This window comes from Primulina tabacum, chromosome 15 (assembly GCF_025594145.1).
Source record: "Primulina tabacum isolate GXHZ01 chromosome 15, ASM2559414v2, whole genome shotgun sequence".
NCBI lineage: Eukaryota > Viridiplantae > Streptophyta > Magnoliopsida > Lamiales > Gesneriaceae > Primulina > Primulina tabacum.
Genome location: NC_134564.1, coordinates 18,185,403 through 18,195,949, shown reverse-complemented (window position 1 = coordinate 18,195,949; position 10,547 = coordinate 18,185,403). Strand labels below are relative to the sequence as shown.

General features: G+C 39.3%; 1 protein-coding gene and 1 long non-coding RNA gene across 2 annotated transcripts; both read left to right on the top strand.

The window, feature by feature from the left end:
- The first annotated feature begins 1,892 nt into the window (after positions 1-1,892).
- Positions 1,893-6,388, top strand: LOC142525930 (uncharacterized). The gene is made up of 3 exons (XM_075630212.1): positions 1,893-3,561; positions 5,665-5,913; positions 6,189-6,388. The coding sequence occupies exons 1-3, from the start codon at positions 1,893-1,895 to the stop codon at positions 6,386-6,388; spliced, it is 2,118 nt and encodes a 705-aa protein (XP_075486327.1).
- Positions 6,389-6,411: 23 nt separating this feature from the next.
- LOC142526223 (uncharacterized) lies at positions 6,412-8,270 on the top strand. The gene is made up of 2 exons (XR_012815207.1): positions 6,412-6,498; positions 7,866-8,270. It is a non-coding gene; the product is annotated as an uncharacterized LOC142526223 (long non-coding RNA).
- Positions 8,271-10,547: the final 2,277 nt, after the last annotated feature.

Sequence of the window (10,547 nt, the reverse complement as noted above, 5' to 3'; positions counted from 1 at the left end):
ATTCGTTAAATTCCATCAATAATTGAGCAAGTTATGCTCATTTTGCCAAAACTGCTCAGTACGAGATTCTGCCCAAAAATATGTTGAGTGGCAGTGTCTTCTTGATAATTCTGGGATTTATCTATTAGGATTCTAGAAATAGTTTCTTCTAGAAAAAGTTAGATATTCAAGTTATCTTTCATTTCCAATTGGCGGATATCGAGTTGAGTTAATATTGAGCGAGATACGAATTTTATGCTCTTTTGTGCCAAATTAGACATTGGTATGGAATGTAGTTCATGATCGGTTTATTGTTGCTTTGTTTAGGCCAAGGGTCTTGAAGTGAAGTTGTTATTGGATTGTCAAGTTGGTATAGTTAAGTTACAGCTCGGTACCATACGACGGTAAAACATAAATTATGTTTAATTGTCATTTTGTGTTACATGGATCGTGTTTATGACTTGTTGACTGTTGTAAATTGTTAAATGCCTTCATTGTGATCTATGTTTATTTATTATGACATATTATTGACATTTAGCATTGGGCATACAGTTATGATATTCATGTTGAGCACTATCGTTCTTGTTAGCCATTGTTGATATCCGTTGTTATCTGGCACTGTTGTTTATCTCGGGATCATTGTGTGGCTGATAGGCCTATACACATGATACTGTAGATGTGATTGAACAATCCCGTGGTTAGTGCAGCCTTTTGAGGTGAGAGCTGGGATTCTGTCATCTAGTTCGTTCTGTTGTGCCATCCTGTTATATCGTATCAGCTGTATGGAGGCCGAGTCAGGGGTGTTATTCAGCACAGCTTGGCATACCTCGCATACTTGGCTGGGCGGTTTAGCTGCATGACGATATAGCTCCCTTGTGTTGTTGCTCGAGCATTATTCCAGTTGTTATCGTACCGTTTGTTGGCTCCTGTGATCCCGATTATTCGTTGAGCCTTTCATGCATTGCATATTACATTTTATTATATGATTATGCATGATTTATGTTTATTGTTGTTATTGTTGAACTGTTTCATACCAGAATCCTAACCTCAGTTGTTTACTGGGGGAGTTGCTGTGGTTGCTATGGGGCACCATGGTAGATCTCCCGAGTCGTTTTGCAGCATCAGGCCGAGGTTCCACCAGTGGAGCTCGGGATTGAGGTTCGATTGCTTGGTTCTGTTCAGTGGAGTCTCCCAGTTGGTCTATATGTATGTCTTGTGTTTGTTCAGTCTTGTATTGTAGTTTATTTGCCGGGGAGATGCCCCGTGTATCTGTATTGATATTTGGTTGTTCTAGTTATGTTCTGAGCCGACTCTGTGATTTTAATGATCTGACGAGTATTTGGTAAGTTTTAAATTTTGTTTAGTCCTGGCTAGTGCGGCTAAAGGTTGTTGACTTTGGTTTTGTTTTAATGACTATAGTTGGAGTATATTTTGATATAAAATGCTGCTTGAGTTTTCGGGATGTCCTACTTATGAGGAGGTCATGCCGAAATTTTTCTAGGCCCTGAGGTCCGTTTTAAAGTATTTTAAACATTTTTCCGATGCAATTTTAAATCAAACCATTATTGTTTGATCATTAATTGTCGTTAGAGTAAATGGGCCTCACATCTTGGTATCAGAGCGTAAACTGGGATACGCTCAAACTAGATTCTATGACACTCGAGTCTTGGCACAAAAATTGTTGTTGCGCCTGTGTATGCTACTTGACAGAATGTTTATGTGATTAATGATCTGTTTACTTCCATTCTAATTTTTTTGGTAATTTATCGTATAGAATGGAGGGAAGTGGAGAAATTCCTGGTAATGAGATTCCTCTAGCTCGAGGTTGAGGTCGTGGGCGTGGTAGACCTCGTGTCCGGGTTGTTGATGATACTTTTGTGGAGCAAGCTGCTGATCAGTTAGAGCATCTTAGGATGGATGAGTTAGTTGCGCGTTTCCATTCTATGCATCCTCCTCGATTCAGTGGTTCAGAGGGAGCTGAGAAAGCTGAGTTATGGATTTCTGAGATTGAGGAATTGTTCGATCTGATTGAGTATCCTCCAAAATGTCGATTGAGATTAGCTGTGCATCAGTTGAAAGATCGTGCCAAAATGTGGTGGTCTACTACATTGATGACTTTAGATGCTCAGAGGATTGTTCCATCGTGGGATATATTCAAGCTGAAGTTTAAGGAAAGTTATTGTCCTCCATCATTCTACAGTTCTAAGGCTTCTGAGTTTCATAACCTGAAACAAGGCGATATGTCAATTGCGGAGTATGCAGATTCTTTTTATGCTATGTTGAGATATGCTCCTCATGTTGCTGCAAGTCAGGTTGCGGTTGTTGAGAGTTTCATTGAAGGATTGAACGATCATCTGCACTCTTTTGTTTCTACCGGTAAGCCACTGAATTATCTTGAAGCAGTGGAAATAGCAAAAAGGGCTGAAGCTAGTCTTAAGAGGAGTGGCAATCGAGCTCCTACCCAACATCATCAGTCGGTGAGACAACAATTCAGTTCATCTGGTTCTGCATCTCTTCGTCCACGTGGGAAACAATTTAAGAAGCCTGGTTCTAGTTCTTCGAGTTCAGGGAGTTTGGGGAACCGTGGGGGATATCGCTATAGTGGACCTTACTGTGATCACTGTGGAGGCAAGCATTCCAGTAATCAGTGTGTTGGAGTTCAAGGGGTTTGTAATGTTTGTGGTCGGCCTGGCCATTTTGCTAGAGTCTGTCCTAGTAAGACAGGGAAATCAGCCCAGGCAGGTAGTGGAGCTCAAAGTAATAGAATTCCAACAGCGTCCCAGTCCTCCCATCAGCCTAGTCGCCCTTCGCATCAGAGCAGAGGGCAAGGTGGTCAACAAAATCAGTCATCTGTTCAAGTATTTGCCTTGACTGAGGATGAGGCCCAGGCAGCTCCAGGTACTGTCATTACCGGTAATTGTACTCTATGTGGTTTTATAGCACGAGTTTTATTTGATACTGGAGCATCTCATTCCTTTGTTTCTCATGCATTCGTTGTTTCGCATGATCTTCGCACCACTAGTATGAATTCCAATCTATCTGTCGCTACTCCGATGGGCAAAATGATTATCACTGATAATGTGGTGGTCAACGCGGTTTTGTTTCACGATGAAAATGTTCTGTATCTGAATCTCATAGTCCTACCTATGCATGACTTTGATTGCATCGTTGGTATGGATGTTTTGACTGCAAATCGTGCCACTGTTGACTGTTATCGAGGAATAGTTCGTTTCAGGCCTAGCTTTGCTCCTAAATGGAATTTCTATGGCCGTGGTTCTCAAGCCAAGATTCCTTTAGTTTCTGCCATTGAAATGAATCGATTGTTAGATTCTGGTCATGAAGGTTTTCTGGTTTATGCTGTGGATCTATCGCAAGATGAGCGACGAATTTCTGATATTCCTGTAGTCTGTGAGTTTCCTGATGTGTTTCCAAAAGAGATTCCTAGTTTTCCACCAGAACGAGAAGTTGAGTTCAGTATCGAATTAATGCCAGGAACTGAACCCATATCTCGAGCACCATATCGTTTAGCCCTTGTTGAGCTGAAAGAACTGAAAGAACAATTGCAGGATTTGTTGAGTAAAGGTTATATTCGTCCGAGTTCTTCACCGTGGGGTGCACCGATTCTATTTGTCAAGAAGAAAGATGGTACGATGCGGATGTGTATTGATTATCGGCAACTGAATAAGTCTACTGTCAAGAATAAATATCCACTCCCTAGGATTGATGACTTATTTGATCAGTTGCAAGGTACTTCGGTGTATTCTAAGATTGATCTTCGTTCAAGGTACAATCAAGTGAGAGTTAGACAAGAAGATGTGCCGAAAACAGCTTTTCGCACGAGATACGGACACTTTGAATTTTTGGTTATGCCTTTTGGTTTGACCAATGCTCCTTCTGTGTTTATGGACTTGATGAATTGAGTATTTCGTAAATATTTCGATCGTTTTGTGATTGTATTCATCGATGATATTCTTGTTTATTCCAAGTCCAAGGAAGAGTATGTTAAACACTTGAGGATAGTTATTCGAATTCTTCAAAAGAAGCAGTTGTACGCCAAGCTATCCAAGTGTGAGTTTTGGTTAGAGAAAGTGGTATTTCTGGGCCATATCATATCTCAACATGGTATTTCTGTCGATCCAAGTAAAGTGGAAGCAGTTCTGAACTGGGCACGACCGACCAATGTGCCAGAGATTTGTAGTTTCATGGGTCTAGCTGGTTATTACCGGAGATTTATTGAAAATTTCTCAAAGATTGCTAGACCTATCACTCAACTGACTCAGAAAAATCAGAGATTCATTTGGTCTGATGAATGTGAGTCAAGTTTTGTCGAGTTGAAGAAGAGATTGACTTCTGCACCAGTTCTTACCATTCCAAGTGGTTCTGGAGGATTTGTGGTTTGCACGGATGCATCTAATCGAGGTCTAGGTTTTGTTCTGATGCACCATGGCAGAGTTGTGGCCTATGGTTCTCGTCAGTTGAAACCGCATGAGTCTAAGTATCCTGTTCATGACTTGGAGTTAGCTGCTATCGTTTTTGCTCTCAAGATTTGGAGACATTATTTGTTTGGGGAGCAATTTGTAATCTATTTTGATCACAAGAGTTTGAAGTATCTGTTCTCTCAGTCAGATCTGAATATGAGACAGAGACGTTGGATGGATCTTTTGAAAGATTATGATTGTGAGATCCAGTATCATCCGGGAAAAGTGAATGTCATTGCCGATGCTTTGAGTCGTAAGGTTGTTGACGTTAATTTATCTTCGATTCATGTTTCTAAGTTACGAGAGGATATTTGCACCTCTGGGTTGGATTTTCAAATCCAAGGTAATGCTGTTTGTGTATCTCAGATTTCTGTTGAGCCAGACTTGATTCAGATTGTAAAGTCAGCTTAGAAGACCGATGATCGAGTTCTGAAATCTTTTGAGTTAGTATCTCAAGGACACCAATCTGGTTTCTCAATTCACTCAGATGATTCTCTTCGGTTGAATGGTAGATTGGTTGTCCCCGATATTCCTGAATTGCGTACAGCCATCCTTAAAGAAGCTCATTGTACTCGATATAGTATCCACCCAGGAAACAAGAAAATGTATCATATTCTACGGCCTCAGTTTTGGTGGAAGAATATGAAAAAGGATGTGGCTGAGTTTGTGTCTCGTTGTATGATCTATCAGCAAGTCAAACCGGAATGAATGAGACCGAGATGATTACTGCATAGCCTTGAGGTTCCTCAGTGGACCTGGGAGCACGTGGCTATGGATTTTGTCACGCATTTGCCACGTACTTCTCGTCATTTCGATGCCATTTGGGTGATTGTCGATAGATTATTTAAATCGGCACACTTTATTCCGTATGACAGGACATATTCGTATAAGAAGATGGCTCGTCTGTATATTTAAAATGTTGTGAGACTTCATGGAGTTCCAGTAGCAATAGTCTCAGATCGTGACCTTCTTTTCACATCAAAATTTTGGACTAGTTTCCAAAAAGAAATGGGTACATGACTTGCGATGAGTACTGCGTACCATCCTCAGACAGATGATCAGACAGAGCGTACGATTCAGACACTCGAGGATCTGCTTCGAGCTGTAGTCATGGATTTTAAAGACAGTTGGCAGGAAGCTTTACCACTAGTAGAATTTTCATATAACAACAGTTTCCAGGTGACTATTGGTATGGCTCCTTTTGAAGCTTTGTACGGCAGACGGTGTCGATCACCTCTTTGTTGGGATGAATTTGGTGAGAAGCAGTTGACTGGACCTGAGATTGTTCAGGAAATACGTGATAAAGTCCAGTTGATTCGTCAGAGAATGAAAGCTGCCCAAGATCGGCAAGCTAGTTATGCTAACAGACGTTGTCGACCTCTAGAATTTCACGTTGGAGATTTTGTGTTTCTGAGAATCTCTCCGTTTAGAGGTGTTGTTCGTTTTGGTATGACAGGTAAATTGTCACCTCGTTTCGTTGGTCCCTACGAGATTGTTGAGCGTATTGGGACTTGAGCTTATCGTTTGGATTTGCCCCATTCATTGTCTGGCATCCACGATGTTTTCCATGTTTCTATGTTGCGTAAGTATGAGCCCGATCCGTCTCATGTGATTCAGCCTGATGAGGTTGAACTTGATCCGTCTTTATCGTATATTGAGTATCCTGTTTGTATCTTGGATCATAAAGATAAATTTTTACGCAATAAAGTTATACCACTTGTACGTGTTCAGTGGCCGAGACATGGGGTAGAAAAATCAACATGGGAAACAGAACAGAAGATGAGAGAAGAAGGAAAAAGGAAAGAGAGAAGAAGAAAACCCATTGCCCTCAACCCAATTTTCGCAACACATGTAGCAGCTGCGGGAAAGTTGCGATATCTCCTCCGTCCGGTGTCCAATTCTCAATTGGTCTGAAAGGGGTGTCTTCCTAACATCCTAGCTTCGATTCAAGTTAGAAATCGCGAAGTTTGAGCAAGGATTCGGGTAGATCGAAGCTGCTTTTCCGGTTCTCTGTTTCTGCGCGAATTCTTCCGGTTTTTGCGTGAGAGTTTTGGTGTTGCTGCAATTTTTACAACTTGAATTTGTAGAAATGACTTAAAAAGAACTTGTAGTGCTGTTTGTTAGCTTTCTATAGCCACTAGAATCATCAAATTTGGATAAGAAAAGGAATTGATATGATTTTTTTACCAAAATGTGTCAAATCGAATTCTGAAATGGTGCTGTGCAAGACACCTGCTGTAATTCGAGTTTTTGTCAATTATGCGCTCGGATTCTGGACTTGTGATTCGAAAGAAAGTTTTAGAAATATGTGTTATCTTCGTAATGATATAAGATTCGTTAAATTCTATTAAGAATTGAGCAAGTTATGCTCATTTTGCCGAAACTGCTCAGTACGAGATTCTGCCCAAAAATATGTTGAGTGGCAGTGTCTTCTTGATAATTCTGGGATTTATCTATTAGGATTCTGGAAATAGTTTCTTCTAGAAAAAGTTAGATATTCAAGTTATCTTTCATTTACAATTGGCGTATATCGAGTTGAGTTAATATTGAGCGAGATACGAATTTTATGCTCTTTTGTGCCAAATTGGACATTGGTATGGAATGTAGTTCATGATCGGTTTATTGTTGCTTTGTTTAGGCCAAGGGTCTTGAACTGAAGTTGTTATTGGATTGTCAAGTTGGTATATGTATGTTACAGCTCGGTAACATACGACGGTAAAACATAAATTATGTTTAATTGTCATTTTGTGTTACATGGATCGTGTTTATGACTTGTTGACTGTTGTAAATTGTTAAATGCCTTCATTGTGATCTATGTTTATTTATTATGACATATTATTGACATTTAGCATTGGGCATACATTTATGACATTCATGTTGAGCCCTATCGTTCTTGTTAGCCATTGTTGATATCCGTTGTTATCTGGCACTGTTGTTTATCTCGGGATCATTGTGTGGCTGATAAGCCTATACACATGATACTGTAGATGTGATTGAAAAATCCCGTGGTTAGTGCAGCCTTTTGAGGTGAGCGCTGTGATTGTGTCATCTAGTTCGTTCTGTTGTGCCATTCTGTTATATCGTATCAGCTGTATGGAGGCCGAGTCAGAGGTGTTATTCAGCACAGCTTGGCATACCTCGCATACTTGGCAGGGCGGTTTAGCTGCATGACGATATAGCTCCCTTGTGTTGTTGCTCGAGCATTATTCCAGTTGTTATCGTACCGTTTGTTGGCTCCTGTGATCCTGATTATTTGTTGAACCTTTCATGCATTGCATATTACATTTTATTATATGATTATGCTTGATTTTTGTTTATTGCTGTTATTGTTGAACTGTTTCATACCAGAATCCTAACCTCAGTTGTTTACTGGGGGGCTGCTGTGGTTGCTATTGGGCACCATGGTAGATCTCCCGTGTCGTTTTGCAGCATCAGGCCGAGGTTCCACCAGTGGAGCTTGAGATTGAGGTTGGATTGCTTGGTTCTGTTCAGTGGAGTCTCCCAGTTTGTCTATATGTATGTCTTGAGTTTGTTCAGCCTTGTATTGTAGTTTATTTGCCGGGGAGATGCCTCGTGTATCTGTATTGATATTTGGTTGTTCTGGTTATGTTCTGAGGCGACTCTGTGATTTTAATGATCTGGCGAGTATTTGGTAAGTTTTAAATTCTGTTTAGTCCTGGCCAGTGCGGCTATAGGTTGTTGACTTTGGGTTTGTTTTAATGACTCTAGTTGGAGTATATTTTGATATAAAATGCTGCTTGAGTTTTCGGGATGTCCTACTTACGGGGAGGTCATGCCGAAATTTTTCTAGGCCCTGAGGTCCGTTTTAAAGTATTTTAAACCTTTTTCCGCTGCAGTTTTAAATCAAACCATTATTGTTTGATCATTAATTATCGTTAGAGTAAATGAGCCTCACAGTATAGACACCAGAAAGTCGTGACTTCCACTCACATGTTTAATGTGAATTACGTGAAACTTTCATGACTTTGCCTTAGATAATTAGGGATCTCAAGGCGACACTCCACTAGAATTCAATATTAATTGGCCGGGTTTGGCACGTTTAAAAGACACCATATCAATGGGTCCTTATCAAATATGAGACAAAATTACGCAAGGGTTGCAAAGTGTTGCAATTGGGCTCTATCTTTTGGAAATAACGATTTGCCAAGATAATTGAAATTTTAATTTAGCAATTCATCCTTACCTACTCACTAAAGAAATTGAATTTTTTGTTTTAATCAGAGGGTAGCGACAATATCAAAATAGTGAGAATCAATTCATAGAAACGAAAGTCCGTACTTTATGTCTTATAAATATTTTTTAATAATTGGCAATGGTTATCTGTTTCATATTTAGTGTATTTACGATTTCATAATGCAATCTATTTCTTTTTTTTTATTAAAACAAGCTAACTGAACTATAACTTTCAATATTGTCTAAGAAAATTTGTTCGGAATTCATAGAAAATGGCATCCACACTAATGTCAATCTTGTTGAAGTGGCAAACCATGCGAGATGGTGGGATCATAGTATGCAAGGTAAAGTATAATATGCTCACTTCTATGTCAAATGAATTGTGGAGACAATTTGAGAAAATAATAAATGTTGCTGATATTCGAATGAACATGCAAGATTTGTATGATGCTGAAACTCGTACAGTGATGCACACTACTTTCAAGAAGCTCGTGCTACATGCATGCAAAATGGATCTCTGTCCTATGAGCGTGGTGTACATATGAATGAGTTTATGGAGAAGGTGGTGGTGGGCCTGTAATTGATGATTTCAAACGAGTTACATGATGACATCATCTTTTTGTCAATCTCTTACTCATTTGAAGGGCTCGTGGTAAAATTCAACATGAATAAGATAGAGGTTAGTCTCGAAGAGTTGGTCAATATGCTTACGAATTACAAGCTAACCATAAAGAAGAAAAATGTTGTTTTCTTAGTGGGCTTCTCGTCAAGGAAAAAAATAGCCCACAAGGTAAGGGAAAGAAATATTCTACCCCTTACAAGAAAAACAAGTCCAATAAGAAGCAAGCTCGAAAAGATACTTAAAGGGCCCACGAAGCATGATAAGTTCGAATATGTTTATTCCACTGCAAGAATTCAGGACATAAGGTCATAAATATTTTGGCAACGGTAATTGAATGTCCAAAAAAACCATATAATATAGAGCAAGCACACTTGTGGAACACTAGATTATGACGTATTTCTCAAAGAAAGATGCACAAACTAGTGTGAGAGGCCATGTTTGACGTGTCAGAAATAAACTCTCTTGGAACATGAGAGTCCTGTCTAAAATGAAAGATGACCAATGCCTCTTTTCTAGAGAAAGTAGAACGTGCACTTGATCTATTGAATTTGATCCAACAGATGTGTGTGGCACGCTAAGTGTTAGCACACAATATGTTCAATCCCATTTCATTACCCTAACTAATGAGTTCTCAAGATGTGTGAATTTTTATTTAATAATACACAAGTCTCAAGTTTTTGAAAAGTTCAAATAATTCAGATCTCAAGTAGAGAAACAATTAGGAAAGAGTATTAAAAAACTTCGATCTGATCGAAGTTAAAAATACTTAAGTACTGAATTTCAAGACTACCTTAAAAAAATGAGATTGATGGTGTGTTGGAAACTAAATTCCGGCGTTTGACAAAATATGAACCAACTGATACGCGCAATTATATTCAGCAAACTGGACTTAACAATTGAAATCAACTGATCTATTAAAGAAAACTGATCAGTTGGAAACCGATCAGTTGATACATACAGTCGTATGCTTTTAAGCTAAGCATCCTTCAACTGAACATGTCTCGGGAAAGAACATTCAACCGACAAAGAGACATAGAAGACTGCAACTGAATATGAAACGCCGCACTTCAATCAATACAGCTTAGAACAACGCATTTCTGCTAAAGCAGTTAAGACGCCGCATTAAAATAAATGAAGCAAACAATGCCCAAGAAATAATGAAGTGGCAATCAACGGATACAAAGATTCAAATATATCTCAAGTTACCGATGGAAGGGAAGCTCATAAATATGACAGAAGAACAGCTAAAAAAAAGGAAGAAGATCACTCTATTC